This window comes from Gymnoscopelus microlampas (assembly GCF_963454915.1).
Source record: "Gymnoscopelus microlampas genome assembly, chromosome: 5".
Classification (NCBI taxonomy): domain Eukaryota; kingdom Metazoa; phylum Chordata; class Actinopteri; order Myctophiformes; family Myctophidae; genus Gymnoscopelus; species Gymnoscopelus microlampas.
Window position 1 is genome coordinate 36258162 of NC_139942.1, and position 18925 is coordinate 36277086.

The 18925-nt window shown below is 41.2% G+C and overlaps 1 protein-coding gene across 1 annotated transcript; it reads right to left on the bottom strand.

Moving 5' to 3' along the window:
* Positions 1–5011: 5011 nt before the first annotated feature.
* On the bottom strand, positions 5012–7168 carry LOC311045058 (glutamate-rich protein 6; the record flags this gene model as incomplete). The annotated part of the gene is made up of 5 exons (XM_084056870.1): positions 5012–5281; positions 5470–5695; positions 5987–6139; positions 6789–6871; positions 7118–7168. The coding sequence occupies 5 exons, from the start codon at positions 7166–7168 to the stop codon at positions 5012–5014; spliced, it is 783 nt and encodes a 260-aa protein (XP_083912996.1).
* Positions 7169–18925: the final 11757 nt, after the last annotated feature.

Genomic DNA, 18925 nt, shown 5'->3' on the forward strand with positions numbered 1-18925 from the left:
GTGTGTATAAGTATGAAGTCTTGAATATACATTTTGAGTATTTTATTATTCGTTTTTGAACTTATACTGATCTAACTAACTTAAACCAACATGTATAAAGGATAGGCATAAATAAGCTTTGAGCTTCAGCCTATGCCTTTTCGATCATCCAGAAAAAAAACGTCAGCCTCTGAAAGGATGAAACAAGAACTGAGCAGAGCCATCAGGGAACACAGTAAAACACTTCAGCCCATTACTCTATGCTTCTGAAGACATTCTGCTATCATGGGACGTTAAAGTGAGATTGACATGCTCATTTCAAGATATTTTGGTTTATGAATAGGTCCTTTTTCACCACATGATGGCAGTATAACTTATAAGGAAAGTCAGAATAAAGCTGTAAAGTTCTATTTCTTATATTCAGAGGACTTCAGTCTTTTAAACAGCTTCATCTCTACTTATAGTATATGTTTTTGACAGATATTGAAACCACCTACTTTAATTTTAGTAACCAGACTCAACATATAATAACTGGTTTACCTTTATGGGTTGTGGAGGTCATTTACATGGTCACAACAAGTGATCGTCCTCTCTGCCTCTTCCTTTTTTATTTCCTGGTTGACATCGGTCAGCCTTATGCCTAATTTATGCTCCATTAGAAATAGCTGATCTGCAACTAAGCTCACAACACGTCACAAACACAACAGGTTGTGAGCTTGTAGATTGACTATTTTCTGTGTGTAACACCACCGTACAACAAAGTATAAATCTTGCTTTAGGAGTCATAAGGTCACAGTTCAATGTTCATTTCTCAGAGTGCAGGTAGAGAGTAGGCCTACTTCCATGGTAGAGAGCTGGTAGCTGAGAATATTTGATTGTGTGATGTCTAAGTGACAGCACTATGAATCATCCAACAACTGATCTCAAAAGTGATACATCATCATATTGTTGAGGGTGCTCCATAAGTGTTTTCACTCTTAACCCACGAGTGCACCGGAAATAACAAGGTGTACAGTAACTTTAGCTATGTTAAATCAGTGGTTCTAAAACTTTTTGGCTGATGAGTAAATTGCTGGCGGCCTGGGCCATAATCTGTCGACGTGCCAGAGTGAAGCAGGCTACATTAGTCAATGGAAAGCTCCAACAGATAGGTCATTGCTAAAGTAGCAGGTGAATGGCTGACAGCCTCTCTTTCTTATGACATATTAATCTATTCATTGTGCATACAATACATTATTTAACTGATAACATTAATTAAGACACTAAATTGTCTTGCAACTCCCCTAAATGATTTTGGTTGGGACCCATAGGCTACTGTAGTTCGTGCTATATGCCCTTTCTTGATTAAGGTTTGAGAATATTGTTTGTCCTATGACCCCACAGAGCATTCAATGTTGAATAGATGAATGTTGGTGGATTTACACATTAAAGTCATGCCCCTGTATTTAAGTTTATTTAACAGTGCTGAGGTTCTTACAGCGTTTTAACTGTCTATAATTTATTATAGACAGTCTTTGCAAATGGCACAAAAAGCTTCCCTTAGTGTTTAGGGGGTGTTACCTATATGCAAAACAATTGGCCATGCCCTTCCAATGTATGACCCAATGAGAGTCATCATTCAGCACGGGTAAGAGCAGATTTGGATGTTAAAGGTGCATCTGGAGTTGACTTGTCTTATTTGTTTCTCTTAACAGAAAATTTGCAAAATTTAAGAGAATGTTGAATTGTCACAGAAAACAGAGGATCTCAGACTGTGGATGGACTTCTGCTCAGCATATTGCACTCATTCGAAACTAGAAGATCAGTTCTAGTAGTAGCTCAGTAGTTTCAAAGTATTTTGTTATGTTAAAGCGTTCTGAAAGTATGTGCATTTTTGTTACCCTGTTTGCCAGTCAGTTTTTTTTTACATTTTCATAACTGCTTGACATCCTGTAAGTTGGACAAACAAAACAGATTTGGGTGAAAACCTCCTTGGCGGAGGCAACTAGAAAATATGCTAAATACTGTACATCAGAGCCAGGGATGACCAGAGAGTTGGTCCTGTGACACCCCACTAAGGCAGCCTTGGAGATATTCCAAACACCAGACATGCGTGTGGCCTGTAGACTATAAACAAAAGGGAAACTATAGAACAGTATCAGCATAGTCAAATGACATGAGGCTATCAGGCTACCATCATTAGTAGCTGGCATACACAATTGGTGATTTGGTCAACCCAACCCATCAGCTCTGCGGATTGGCCAAGCTTCGCTTAATGTTTGTGCTTTACCTATATAAGTGGTATTGTGCGCAATAGAGCTCCATTCTTTTACAGAGTAAGACCCCATGAAGCTATTTGGTGTATGAGATGATGCGCTGGACAGTGCGCCTTAAAGGAGGACAGAAGAGGAACTATCATGCTGCTGTGGCAGTGGGGCACAAGCTGTACTCCATTAGATGGTATGGGCAGACGTACATGTACGATATGGGTCACATTGATGTGCACATCTTCAACACAATGTCTTTACGCTGGATTAAGTTGCCGCCAGTGACAACTGGTAAAGAACGTCCCAAAGATGTTACCTCCATGCACTATGGTCACACAGCTGTGCTAATAGAAGAAATCATCTATATCTGGGGGGGAGCTTTACTTACACGTGTAGGTGGCGTTGCTGAACCTACGTACAGCAACGTGCTTTATGCATTTGATGTCGACACCCACAGATGGTTCAAGCCCAAGATTTCAGGGAAAGTTCCAGAGGCGAGGTGCGGCCACTCGGCCTGTGTCTTGGGGAAGACCATGTATATCTTTGGAGGATTTAAGCTGAACTCTGGATACACTAATAGCATCCACACGTTGGACACCACCACAATGGTCTGGTCTTTAATTAAGACCAGAGGCATTCCGGCACCTGCTTCATCATGTCACTCTGCCATCATCATTGGGACAAAGATGTTTGTATTTGGGGGTCAAGTGGAACAGTTCGAAGGCCATGAGTGCAACAACAGTAACAACAGAATCAGAGTGTTTGACACAGTGACCAACTTCTGGCTGAGCATGCCTTCTGCAGAACTTCTTCCAGACGGACGGGCGTGTCATTCAGCCTTTGCCTACAATGGAGAACTGTACATATTTGGTGGCCTTAACTTTCGTCTGAACTTTACTTTCAATGACACGTGGAAATTCAATTTGGAGACCTTCTCCTGGAAGAAGATTGAGCCCAAGGGTTACCCTCTGTCTCCATCATCTGTGCTGTCTAGGCTGTGCTGTTGCATGGTGGGAGATCGTATCATTCTCTTTGAAGGATACAGATACAAACCCATTCAAGGGGAATGTGAAGATCAAGATGAAGATGATGCCAGTGTCTCTGATCTGAACATCTTAGACTTAAGTCCTAGTCTGAAGACGTTATGCAAGCTAGCAATTATTCAGTACGGGCTGGAGCAGTCGGGACTCCCACGTGACATCAGGTGGGAACTCGAGGTCATGAATACCAGTAGCAACAGAAAAGGAAATGGACGGCAGTTCCAGGAAAATGGAACAGAGCAAAGAGAAAGACTAGGAGATTGCCACCCTTAATAAGGCTCCCCTCATTCAGATGGCAAAGAAAGCTGAGCACAGGAATGTGCTCAGTGATGTCCCCCGGAAACTGAGAAGCATTATATAGGAGAATAGAGAACTCTACTACCAAGTGAACTGTACCAGAGCAGATATAGCTGCAAAGGAGATCTCTAAGAATAGAAACTTCTCTGCCCAGTTGATCTCCATCAGGAATTAATGTAGGAACAAAGAAATGCTTTGGGCACAGGAACTGACAGTTATGGAAGAAGACTTAAGGAAACAGATGTTTGTACTGGAAAGCTGGTAATGGGAGAGGAAAATGACTGCAAAGGTGGAGACCTTTGTGTTTTTTTAATGTTTTTTTTATGACTGAAGGTATTTTTTAAATTGCTTTTATTTATTTTTTCTAAAGTGAGCAGTAGGTATCACAATTTGCCAGTTATTTTCCTAAGTCATTTCAGTTGTGTCCAAGAAAATGTAATTCACAAGTTCTGACACCCCCGGACCTGCCATTACAGTTTGTACAGTACACCTACAGTAAGCAGTTGGAGTAATGTTTCACATGTTGCTGCTCTTCATCAGACCCCAGCCTGAAACTGTTTCATGCCAAGCCGCTGGTACATACACTAGGTACACTTAGTCACAAAATGAGCTTTGTGTGGACATGATCTCATGAAGAAGCACTCTGAAATCTTGGTTTAGAAAGGTGCTAAAGCTTTACTTATCCTATCCTATCCTATCCTATCCTACTACTTTAATTGAAATGACCTCCAAGATGTGTCCGGGGTTTCTCAACACACGATCACTCCATTTGCCCCGAAACTTGCCACAGACTGTTGATCAGAGCTCTGGCTATAATATAGGCTTCTTTCCCGCCTTCAATGTACTTACATATTGTACGGTTAATACAGTACAGTATCTTTTTATTCGATTAGTCGATTACCATGATCAGTCATAACCATAAGGACTTTCCAATGCAGCTACTGTACCACTGCCAAATATGGACTGTGATATGATCGGGCCTAGATGTGAGGGCCGCGAAGCGGCCCAAACCTCTAGTTTACATAATGAATATATCAGCCCTAAAGTCCTAAATATAGACCCCATAAATCAAGTGAAAAGATATCTATAAATGTAGGTTTGTGGCCTAAGATGAATACAGGACTGACTCATATCATTCCTCTGACAACATAACTACACATCAGCAATGATTCTAAATGAACTGTTGGTAGCTACTTTAACAGAGATATAGTGGTCACAGATTGGTTAATTGCTAAAATTGGTGGCAATGTTACCCACTATAAATAGCTGTGATTCACAGCATGCTGCTTTCTTTACGTGGGTCTTGGTGAATCTTTAGTACGGCACATTAAAATGGTCCTATTTCTTTTGTACTCTACTCTTTAATCCCATGTCCATGTCATGTCTGCGTTTTCTTTTATGATTATGGCTTTGTGACCCAGTGATTTCAATATGACTTAGAATATGATGTTACATCAGACAGTCCTGAAGGCAACTATGGATGAAGTCTCTTTCTCTCTTGCTCATCTGAACCATGTTGCTCACTTCTAGCAGTCTTTGGACAACGGCAATAAGGTGAGGGGTGAGTCTGGCTCTCAAAGGTCGCAGGTTGGAGGGTGTCCTAAGGCACTGGTGGAGATGCTTAATGGTCAAATGAACCCTAATCTTCCCAGCCAAGACAAACAGCTCTTCTTTAGTTAAGGATGATCCTGGAGCAGGCATGCTTCCTTTATATTCCACCTGATATGAGAAATGAATGACATTTATTTCCCATAACAGGTATTGGTATTAAAATCAACTTGCATTTTGACAAAGAAGAAAGAACCTCATAATTCAGCTTGTATACATACACTTAAAACTTAAACTGAAGCACTGCACCAACGTGATACTTGTGTTATGTGTGGGTGAGAAAGGATGTCCAATGGTACCTGCACACAACAGGCACCAATACTGAACTTGGCCTGTTGGCTGCATGCAAGAAAGGAGATGAACACTTGCTCTCGTCCCAGAACCCGGACCCCTATGCATTTGTTTAGGGACAGGATGACGGGCCGCAGGGGGGTGGGAGTTGGGCTCAGGATGTTCCAGCTCCAACGCTGAATTCTGGCACCAAGCCCATCCAAACACTGACCACCTGAACTATCCAAGCTCAGCCTGCATTATAAATAAACACTCACACGTTAAGCAACAAGATGTGCAATCTTCCCGAACAATAAATGGCCAGTCATGATAGAAATGTCAATATTTCATAAATAAACCTAGTATTTTGAGTGGATATGAAATCTTATGTCAAAAACAAAGTAAAAGCTTATGAAAAATGCCAAACTTTAAAACCTTGTTCTACACTCAAATTACACTGCATTGGGTATAACATCGGGGCACAATTCATTATGTATTATTTGCTTTTAAATAAAGTACAACATATGCACCATCGGGCTCTATTACCAGATGGAACCATGGCTGTAGTAACATGTTGCTCTGCCATCAGACAGGAACAAAGCCCTTATCTGTTGCTCAGGGCCGTCATCATACACAATGCAGACCCTTCCCTTTCCTTCAGTCACCACGATGACCACAGCCAGTAGGCCAGAAGGGTAGCTGTTACCGTGTTAAGAAGATAAGGACGGTGAACATTGAACACACATGATACCCTACCTTTAATAAGTAAAAACAAAAGTGAAGGAGGCTTTGTGGGCAGAGCTAATGATGAACCTGTAGCATAATACATGTGGGTAAACATGTAGATTGTTTAAAATTGGTGCTTTTGTTTTAGTTTGAATTCATTAGTTTTCAATTCACACACACTAGCCTCCTGTGGTGCCATGACATAACAATATACACAGCAACATTTGCAGTGATATTTTAATTTGGAGAGTGTAAATATGTACTCTTACGGGTTCGGATTTGTTGTATTAACACTGTAATTAACTGTAATGAATATCCAAAAATAGGGATTTATAGAGTACTATAAATTGCCAAATCATACTGTGATGGATATCCTCCATATAGATTGCTTACAAAAATATCTAACTGCTCCTATTGTCAATGAGAGCATGATGACATTAAACACAACTTGCCATAGGGGATTGAGGAGAGACAGCATGACAGCATATTTGTCATTTCAGTAGAATACACGCACAAGCAGTTCTTGTTTCCATGTTTCTCTGCTTAATTAGTGGTCTCTAAATGCCAAACCACATAAACACATGAACACACAATTATGATCCTTCGTCCTCTGAAAGGATACAAGACCTGAGCAGAGCCATCAGGGAACACAGTAAGAAACTTCAACCCATTATTATAATACTTCTGAAGACATTCTGCTCCACCCTGTAAATACACAAGCAACAGATAAAGTCACCAGATGCAATATTTAGATTTGTAGTTGTTGTTTTAATATGTGCGACTTAATCATTGGATGTTATATGCTCATTTAGTTCTTGTGTTTCTTTGCATAGATCTATTCTGAGAGTTGTGCTGTGAACCACAGCATGGCACTATACATTGTGAGGAGTCAGAATAAATATGTACATTTCTACTTGTTACATTCAGAGGTATATCGAGTATGTACTGTACCTGATGGTAAGATATGCCAAACTGCTTGTGGTCACAACAACATATCATCATCTCTGCCTCTTGTTTATTTATTTCTTGGCTCTTGTCAGTCTTAGGAGGAGTCACAGTCCAACGTCCGTTTCCTGGAGAGCAGGTAGAGAGCTGGTAGCTGAGAGTCTTTGACCCTGTGATGTCTAAGTGGCAACACAAAATATATTGTCTCTTATCTCAACAGTGACACATCAAGCTACAGTATAATTATGGTATCAGTGTTTTCACTTTTATAGAACACAAGGTCACACAAAGTTACGAGGTTTAAGCTTTTACAACTGTGTGTTAAATAACAATATCCATGTTTACAGATACAATAAATATTGTAAAGATGTTCTACTGTAATTGTATGCCATCCAGTTTAAGGTGTGTGTGCCATGACTGAAATTAAATGCATTTAATTCAGGTGGGAGTTATGTCCCTTGATGATAGCTACTCACATGTTTCTACAAAAGGTGGGTGGGCTGTATTATCCCTGTAGAGTCTGTCTTGCTCCTGTTTTCTAAGCAAAAAAATTAAGATTATCAACAGAAGGATTAGATAACTGATGAATTAATTCAGTATTAATTCAGTATCACAAGATGGTCAGAATTCTCAGATTTGACTTGTCATTTGCACAACAGTTCATGACTGGCACTGGCATACAGATGTGTAGTGAAGAGAGAAGAGGTGGGTTTTAATCTCAACTGAACCTGCTTCCATTGCAGTCATGAGAAGAACATTCCAAAGGAAGGGTAAAGGAAGGTGGACAATGCTTACATTGTTTCTATAACATCTAGAGACAGTCACATAACCAGCACCTTGAGAGTGTAGAGGACGTAAAATCATGTACAGTATATTGTATGCTGCCATTTGTTTTGTTCTGTAACTACTAAGTTTCATGAAAATCTAACTCAAGTCCATTTGTTTAAATGGTAAATGGTGTATTTATATAGCGCCTGCTTTACAATGTGCATTACATTCACACACACATTCATACACCGATGGCAGACGAAACCATGCAAGGCACCAACCTGCTCATGGGAAGCAATTAGGGGTTCAGTGTCTTGCTCAAGGACACTTCGACACTAACTCTGGGGGAGCCTAGGATCGAACCAAGGGGCAAGGCTTGGATATTTACGATGAGGCCAACACGGAAGCTTATGAATGGCCAGAGTGGCGCTGTTTTACCCTGCGCCGACCTGAAGTGTCAGAAAGAATTTATTTTAGCGCAAGTGAATGGGTTTTTGACAAACTTTAGACTAGATTTTCTTACCGTAATAAAAATTGTCATAAATTCTATATGCTTCCAGTCGCTAGTTTAAAGTCTCCTTTCAATCATCATGATATGCGTTTTGCTAAATTATGGTCCCATTTATTCTAAAATTGACGATAAAGTAGGCTATGCTCCAGGAGGGGCGGGATGATTTGATTGACAACCTACACAACCAATAGCATTCATTCCCCGCCCCCGCTCTTGATTGACAGACTACCCAACCAATAGCATTTTTGGGGGTGTTTTCCGGTTCGCTGGTCACGTGTCTGGTCTCAACCAATAGCGTTTGAGTTCCGGCGTGGCCAACTGTATATATTAACGATGGAGGAATGCATGTTCCTGAACTATCGGCTTCATTTTCGTTCTGTAGAAAGCAGGGGAGTGGCTTTGTCCATTCTTTTTTACAGTCTATGGATCGAACTGGGAACCATCCGGTTCCTAAGCGGCAACTCTACCTCCTAAGCCACTGCCGCTAGTTATTTTGTTAACAAACACATTTACTGTTTAAAATATAATACATCTTCATTTTCATGGGGTGTAATTATGAAACTATACAGCTGTGATGTGCACATGCTAACAATATTTAGCAAAGGGCATATTGAAAAAATAAACAAATACATCCATCCATTATGTCTATACCTGCACTCCATAATCTCCCTTTTTTGACAGAGCAGTTCCTCCTGTTCTGTGGGTGTCTGGTTGTCCTGTTGAGTTGGAATATCAGTTCTCAGGTCAGATTTCTCCTGAGCCAGATGCATTTGACAAACAAGCAGCTCACACAGCTGCTGATGTTGGGGACAGCAGAACTGTGTGGGTGTCTACAGTAATACAGAGAGAGAGATGTCACGTGCAGATAGACACAAATAGATAAACAACATACTGTATATCATGTGGTTTTCAAACATTTTGTACCAAAGGCACACCAATGGGCAAGTCAAAATCTCAAGGCACACCTGTATTCATAGTGAAAATAGAATATCTAATAGCTCACAGTGTGTCACAATGCGACACGTTGTGAGCTTGTAGATCTGCTATTTTTGCAATCTTTTGAATATGTGTAGGGAATAATAATAATAGCAATAATAATAATAGAATTCAACATTTCCGCCTATAATGACATGCTATACTGTATAACCACTGCTGTAGCCTATATAAACGTATATATAACAGTCATATTTCACTTTACCTCAGACTCCTCTACCCACATTAGGTCCAATGAAGGCCTTGCCTTCTCTCCACAGAACTCACACATTATCACAGAAGACACAGAGCCTGTCATAGTCTGTGGCTGGAAAACACAGTGCTTCGCATATTGAGTGAAACTGAAGTCACTAAAAATAACTACAATTCATGTTTTTACCCATTAGGATTTAAAACAGAAAGGAGAACCTGTGGTAATGTTCCTACCACAGGATTAATGGTCCTTGCATCTAGAACCTGGCTGTCAGACTCTCGGTTGTATCTCAGAACTCCTGCCATCCCGGAATGATGAGTAGATACACCTGTGGTCTGGAAACATTCCTTTCACACTCACCCTCTTTTCAAAGACAGCTAGAACAATGACAATAATATATGCACAATTGCATGTTATGTAATAATGAGTAGAAAATCTAGGAGGAGGAAAAAAATATTTGTTTCTGCACATCGTATCCAAAAAGTAAAGGTTTTCTGCCATGCTCTCAGATGTTTTAAGTTCTAGCGCACAATAAAAGCTATTCAACAAGTTGAAAAAAGTATTTAATTCACCTCTGTCTCTAACCCTAACCTCTAACCCTAACCAAAGTAATAATTCCACTGATTTGATCAGACAAACATAACCCAATGAGCCTATAATTGAGCCTATACTAGCCTACCAAATATATTCATCATATTAAACACATACTGTATACAAAAATAGGCCTTGTATGCACTCACCTTGGTGCTGTTCAAACGCACTATGGCTATAACCCACTTGTTGCTGTTGTCAGCGTAACCTTGGAGATTACGTTGAATGTAGCCTACCTAACACTGTTTGTTAGGTAGGCAAACACACTGTTTGTTGGCAAGCTGATTCGCCATAGATAATTAAATGAATGAATTTATTTATTTATTTATTCAATAAATAAATAAATAGATTTATAGATAGATAGATACATTTATTATCACAGTGCAGCATATGCAACCATTGGTCTTTCAACCCCAGCACACATTTTAGCCCACAAATCAAGAGGAATAATTGCAGTCATCATCATCGTCACAGGAATACACGTGGCAGGTGAGGATAATTACCCTTCATTAACGTTACCGAGGTTGATTGGTCAGCTGGACCACTGAACAAGTAGTCAAATGCAGCGGCCTTACAGCTCAACATGTCTATGGAACTAACGCTGGTGATAACAGCAGAATGATGGGTGAAGATGGAAGGAAATGTAGGCCTACTGTGTGCATGGCTGCTGTCTTTATTCTATTAAGTTGTTTTACTCCAACGGCTCATTGCTATAAATCAAACACGACGGGCAGAAGTAGGAGGAAAGGTGCTGCTGCTGCTGAAATGACAGCAGGCGTCCAAGAAGGGGAGATTATGTTTGGAGACTCTGCGAGTGTGCAACCAAGATCTAAACGACCATTTAGTCATTCTGTAGGGTATGAAAGTGACGTTCAAGCAGTTCCTCCAGGTAACAATTATTTGTTTGTCTTTATTATATACATTATTTACATCCTGCCCCTGTGAACAGTGACACCATTTAAAAAATATATTATAATATTTGGTTTTATATTGGCTCTAAACAAAGCTAGTTCTATATCTAAATTTCTTTAACAAATGAGGGGCTAAATGCATATTACTTTAAAAAAGAAATACATTCAAAGTGTATACAAAGTGTACAAATGCTACAAATTGCTGCAAAACCTGTGATATCCAGTCATGTTGGGGGTAAATCTAGGTCTGATAATGATCATTGATGTACCATGCATGTTACAGTCAAGTAGACTTAACATTATTTCCAACTATTTTCCAAAGCATACATTTCTTTATTTTTTACATTTTGGAAAAGATTGTCCTAGTCATATTTAGTAGCTGGTCATAGCAATCTTATGTAATGTACTGTAGGCTACTATGCAGGGGCGCTGATGGCTTGCAGACTCATGGGGGCAGTAGGCTATTTCATGCTTTCCATGAAGCACTGAGTTATGGAGGTCTCTCCAGCTCTTAATAAACTAATTTCATTTTCAGGTGGGTCACCAATTTAATTCAAGAACCCATCAGCTTAATTTTTTTTTTAATTCCAAATGTGTCTGCTCAGCTGCTTGTTTAATCACTTCATTTCACTTGTTTATCCGGTATTCTGTAAGAATTCTCTCCCGTTTTGGACGGACCTTTTAGACAAAGTATTATAAATGTAATTGTGATGTTTACATTTTTTGCCTAATAAAATATTCAATCAATCCTGATTGGAGTGAAATTGGTATACTAACCGAAAATCTATTCTGTTTACCGGGGAGACCCCTGTTGCACGATAGCATTGATATATTGCTAGGGATTGCCATTTGTTGCATGATTGCTATGAGCATATAGAGCTCTACAACAAAATATCACTTGCACCCATTTCTTCTTTGTACAGAATCTGAGTGTGGTTAGTCTTGTTTTTGACCTACAGTATTAAGTGTACAACATGTAAACAAGACATGTGATTGATAAATGGTCAATCCTCTCTTGCCCTAAGGGAATAAACAAGATGCTGCTTCTGCTCAGATGGCATGGAGGGGCATGTCACCCAAACTGCACTGTGGTGGAAACCAGATGAAACTCCAAGCTAAAGGACCAGGAGCATCACTTTTCCAGTTGGAACAAGGTAGAATTGTGCTGGCTGCATTAGCCTATTTGATGGCTTTTGAGACCCGACTGTGAAGTAAATAATTGTGTTTCCCTCAGGAAGTGGGCCTCTGCTGCCTCTTGGCCAGGTCCCTGCAACCTGTGGATACTCTATGCATAGGAACCCTCTTGGTCTGGTTATGCTGGCCCCCTATGATGGCTGCAATGTTTTACAACAGGTACCCTACCATTTGGAAATCGGCTTGTTCTGAGTCAGTTTGCTTAGTCTAATTTTCTTTTCTTTTTCTCTTTAGATGGGAAGCTATATTCTGCCAATGCGCTGGCAGGGGATTCCAATTTCTCTCTGCTGCCCCAAGGCAACAACTGCTTTACCAACAACTGCTGATCCCCCAACAACTGAAATACTTACTGCACCAACAATTAAAGCAACTCCTGCCCCAACAATTAAAGCAACTCCTGCCCCAACGATGGCTCAATTCATCCCTCCCTTGTACCCTTACCATCCCTGGTACTATCCCTGGTACCCTTACAATCCAAAGGACACTTTTCACACTACGGCTACTGAAGCTCCAGCTCCTGAAGCCACTGTTCCAGTTGCTGAAACTACTGTCCCTCCTCAACTCGTCCCACCATGGTTCTCTTACCTTAACCCAATCTTGCCCCCTAACACCCCAAACATAAAGCCACCAGTGGGGAATCCCATGCATCCTCCACCGTATTACTCTCCATACAATGTGCCACATCCTTCTATGCCCTTCTATAACCCTCTTGTGTTCAAACCCTTAGAGCCTCGTATTCCAGAAGATCCCCAGATTAAACCTGCGACGCGTCCTTTGAAACCCCCAGGGCCTCTTATTCCGCAGTATTCACAACCTATGATGAAACCTCAAGGGCCTCTTCCACAGAATTCACAACCTTTGATGAAACCTCAAGGGCCTCTTCCACAGTATTCACAACCTATGAATAATCTATTCTACCCTGGCATCCACCCTGGCATCCTGCCGCCACCAAAGCCTCCTATGATGCAACCTCAAGAGCCTCGTATTCCACAGTATCCCAATATTAAACCTGCAAAGCCTCCTATGACAAAACCCCAAGACCCTCATAATCCACAATATGGCCCTCCTATTCCACAATATTCACAACATCCATGGGGCTTGCTGCCCCAACCTCGGTAGTGACACCAGCCGGAACATTTACTACTGAGCAAGTTATCCAGTCACCCCAGCCCCAGTCTGGCCATCCCTTTAAAATCTCAGGTGCCACTTCCCTGTAGCCCTACGCAACAGTCCCTGCAGCAAGCTGATGTGCCTTGTGTTCACTCATTTTCATCATATGTATACCACCATTTCCCCTTTACTCGTACAGCAAAGCTGATGCATAACTGTTGCCCATATCAATAAAGATTATTTGTGAAACATTTAATGTTTTATTTAAGTCCCAGGCTGCTTTGAAATGGTTTGGTAAAATGGGGAAATCTCTCACACACACCACTGTGTGTGTGAGAGATGGTCTAAGATCAGGAAAAGTGATGTTGACGGTTCTGTATGACTGACCATAATCCATATGCTGATTGTTAAAGCTATGCTGGAATTGTCAAATTTGTACACCTCACTACTGACAACTGACTTGTTTTCATGAAGCATTGCTTTACCTTGTTTAATCCTGCTTTTTTCCATTTATGATTAAATGTTAAGCTCAGACATACCTTGTCTTTTTTGTTAACATGTTATTTTTTTGTGGCGTCATATAGACCCCTGGAAGACCCCAGTCAAGGGTAGTATAGGGTTCAAGTGGTTATGAGGCTATGGGTATCTTATCTCCAAATGATGTTGCCGCGTTGGATAAGCAGGCAGATAAAAACTGGTCAGGACAGAACATATAAGCACACAAAAAACAAAACAAAGAGGAAGTCAGGTATAGACAAAGAAGGACACATTATATAATTAAATCCAACAAAACTGGGGTACAATTATATCAATAATACATGTAGTGATTTGGTAGTTTTATGGATGTTCTAGGTAGGATCGCCAGAATTTCCTCTCGGGATATAAAAAGGTTTGTCTATCACAGATTGTAGGACGTAGCATGAAGGGGGTGTAGAACATAATACATTGATAAAGAAAATGATTCATAGTTCATAATGTTCATATAAAATGATATATGCATGTAGCTGTATTTACAGTGTGCTATAGGTGCTAAAGCTACATACATTACTAAACTTTCATTAGATACTTCTAAAATGGTTCAGGTGCTAGATACACTGTAGACCTCATAAATCAACGATATGCACTATGGAACGCTCTCAAGGATCACACACACACACACACACAACCATTGTGCAACATTCCACAATCAATAATCTCATCAGCATTTATCTAATCTAAACAGCAGAGGGCGCTATGTTTTCCTTTTATTTTTACTGTGGGTTCCCAGATTGGCATTTATCAGCATAATCAAGATGTAACACAAGAGGTATAGACCAATTATTTGTTTACCAACATTGAGACTGGACGTACAGGTGATTGTTTCACGCAATCAATTCTCAACCTGTTGTTTCAGGGTGCGCTGGTTTCAGCACACCCCAACCCCCTCTTGTGTGTTGGCTGGTGAGGCGCGTCCTAGCGACACCTGATAGAATGGGTTTCATTGCGCGCATACTGGTTGCACGCATACTGGTTCTTATCAGTGTGACGTCGTCTGTTAAGGGGTCTATACAATATGCAGGTTTGATTGAATACTTATATTAGACAGAAATGTAAACAGCACCAGGTACAGATCTGACCAGGGGTCATCGTCACCAGGTACAGATCTGACCAGGGGTCAATCGGGTCCATTTGGTTCCATTAGTACACTCTCAGAGTTATTTTGGGGGTCCTTGAAAATAGATAAGTTGAGAACCATACTCCTAATGTGCCATAGTTTAATAAATAAATCAGTGTCATACTTATTGTGAACAACACCTGGAGACTGACATTTAGTAATTGGGACTTATGGTGAAAACAAGAACATTCTGATAAAAAACTAAAAATTGCCACGGACAAGGCTGAGTCTTGCCACAGACACATTTGTCTGTGAACAGACATATTGATGACCCCTGGCTCTGACTCATATCATTTTCGAATCCTCAGACAACATGATTACACATCAGCTGACGATTCTAAATGAACACACCTGTTGCTAGCTTGTTCAACAGAGGTAGAAGGGTCACTGATTGGTTGATTACAGAATTGCTATACACACTATAAGTAGCTGTAATTCAATGCATGTGGTTTGTTTTTTTAGGGGTCAGGTTGAATGTTTAGTATGGCTCCTGAAAATGGAAGGAAGTACACTTTGTATCAGGCCACAGCAGTCCTGTTTGTTTTGTCCTCTTTCCCCCCATGTCTGCATTGTTTTGGCTTGACAAGACTAAATAAGAAAGGTGGACAAAACTTTGCCGCTAGCTCAGCCAGAGTCAGGACAGGACAAATAGTTTTTGATGGCAAAGATCTTAACTCTGTTTTAAAAACTGATGTTTCTGAACAAAGCAGTGGATTGCTGTATGATGACTATCAAGCAGATGATGCAGGAGGTACTGTAGCTGCTTACTCTAGTATCTGTATTCATGTAGAACTTCCATTTAGTAAATGTGTATTTTTAATTTATCAACTGTTGTTCCGGAAGGACTGCAGGATGATTTCACTTCCAAAGAAGCAGCATTGAGACGAATGGACCCGTCATTGCAGTGCAGTGCAAACAATATGAAACTCAAAGCCACGGGACCTGACGCCTCTTTCTTCATGCTTGAATTGGGTAGAGTCCTTGTACAATTTGTTTAATATAATCATTAAACACAAGCTCAGACATATAGCTGCCATGTCTGTATAAATATATTTATCACATTATATATATATACACACACACACACACACACACACACACACACACACACACACACACACACACACACACACACACACACACACACACACACACACACACACACTCTCACTCTGAAGCAAACATGAAAAGATATTCTCATGAACAAAGATACTCTTGTTGAAGGTCCAATGGGACCAAAACGTCTGTCAGTTTGAATAAAAGAGGTTGCTGAGCAGTGTGAGGGACCTTTTGTTCATGAGAATTTTTTTTCATGTTCGCTTCAGTTTTCACCGTCCAACGCACCTGCATCCAAAATAAGTGGATGTGTGAATATTTCCTTTACATTGTTTATATATATACTGCCTTCCACAGAAAATGCGCTACCTTCAACTTGCGTCTTCTCCATGCAGAGGAACCCCATGGGTCTTGCTTTGGCGGCAGACTATGATGGCTGTATGACACAAGAGGTGAAATATTTGCATTTCCTGTCATTGTTTTAATACAAAATGTATATGCATCCCATGTTTTGTTTTTGTTAAGTTGTAATGTCTTTTTTCCCCCTTCAGAATGGATGTTATGTGTTGCCAATGCTTTGGTTTGGAACAGCACTCAAACTCTCCTGCCCTATGTTGACAACTCCCGCTTTAGAAACCCATGCTATAATTACCCCTATGACTATCCAGAAGCCCCTGAACCTTCCAACCTGAGGCCTCCCTTCAACCAGAAGCCCCTGAAGCCTCCTTCCAACCTGAGGCCTCCCTTCAACCAGAAGCCCCTGAAGCCTCCCAACCAAATGCCCTGGATACGACAGCCCCCCCAGCCTCCCCCTGTCTATCAGCCCCCCCAGGCTCCCTCTGTCCAGAAACCCCTGCATCCTCACATCCAAATGCCCTGGATGCTGCATCCGCCCTACACCCAAATGCTGCATCCTCCCTATGTCCAGGAGCCCCCCCAGCTTCCCTCTATCCAGGAGCCCCCCCAGCTTCCCTCTATCCAGGAGCCCCCCCAGCTTCCCTCTATCCAGGAGCCCCCCCAGCTTCCCTCTGTCCAGGAGCCCCCCCAGCTTCCCTCTGTCCAGAAGCCCCTGCATCCTCACATCCAAATGCCCTGGATGCCGCTTCCACCCTACACCCAAATGCTGCACCCTCCCCATGTCCAGGAGCCCCCCCAGATTCCCTCTATCCAGGAGCCCCCCCAGCCTCCCTAGGTCCAGAAGCCCCTACATCCTGCCTTGCCCCACTATCCACCCTATCCTCCCCAATGGCCTTTTCCATATGATGAGCGCTACCAGGGGCGTTGCAGTGTTAAGTGGGACTGAGTTACTAGGGCCACAGTTATTTTTTTTATCTTTTTTAAAGAAAAGAAATCATAGGGGGGCCCGCAGTGAATCCTTGTCCCCAGGGCCCAGAATTTGGTGCTATGCCCCTGACCGCTACCAGTATTGGATGCATCTTTTCAACAATCACCCAGTTCTGATGACCACACCCCCAACTACACAAGCCACAACTGAGCACCCTGACACTACACAAGCCACAACTGGGCATCCTGACACTACAGAACCCACAGCAGAGGACCCTTGTAAAATTATTTAAAAAAACATCCAAATGCCCTGGGCAACCAAGAAGCCTTTTAGCAAGACTCCTACACCCACAGAGGACACACAGCCCAGAGTCTATCCAGATCCAAGTAGTCTTTATAACCAGTGGTATGGTAGTTGGTAGGCCTTGCTTCGCTGGGGGGCCAAGAATAATCAGGGACAGCACTTTGAAATGATTGATTTCATGTTAATCTTTTCCCTTTCAGATCAGAGGTTTCATTATTGATCAATAAAACTTTTTTTTTAAATTTAATGTCGTTCTGCAAATTTATTTTTGCAAAAGATGTATGAGTATGATGTCCCTACAGATAATTGTAAGCTATCTTAAATACAGTAGTTTGCTATTGAGTTCACAAAACCATCTGTCCTTCAAAGTGTGATGTCTCGTCAGAATTGACCACAGCACTGGACTTCCTGTTTAATCTAGCTCAAAAGGTAGTTCTAGGCTACCTCCCAGAGAATGCTGTTTCTACTAAAGCATTTTGTGTTTTCTAGCCTGATTATCATGGATGAGTGATGGCAGGTAGTTTTGGATGTTGAGCTCGCAAAATCAGAAATTGCACCCTCTCTTGACTCTTGCTCTCAGTCCTTCCATAGTGATATACAAACAATGTTTAAGGGTTGTAAAGTGTAATGGACTTGGTAAGCTTGGTTAGCTCTCCACAGTTTAATAGCTACATGTATTTGTTAGACGGAAACAAGCGAGTGAGAAGAAATGTCCTGTTTGACCAGAAAGGCCAACATTTCAAGTACTCCACTCATTCTTTGCAGTTTGTGGCTGCTCAGCAACATCACCATGGGCCTTGCTTGCCTTATAGCTCAATACAGTCAAATCAAATGCAGGCTCTGTTAAGCCCTTAACCCATTTAGACCTGGGGCCGATTCTAAAAACGTCTTCTAAATCCTGATCTACGTTTTCTTAACTTCAAATGGATGTTCAAAAATATTGTTTTGATGCTATAAATAATACTATATATAGCAATTACTATACAGAGGTGGTCCCGGCTTGAAAGGTATAACGTATAGGTGTTCCAGGTCTACATGGCACTGTATCTACTGAGAAATCCTTCATAGCGTCCTCATGTCTCAAGCTGCTGTTGTCTCCCAAGATGCTGTACAATTCCTGCAGAAGGACACCCATCCCCCTTCACCCCATTCTGTCCATTACAATATTTTCACATTGTAGCCTACTGTCTCCTCAGGGAAATCCCTAGTACTAACACAATACACACAGATCTCACAGTATTCTTC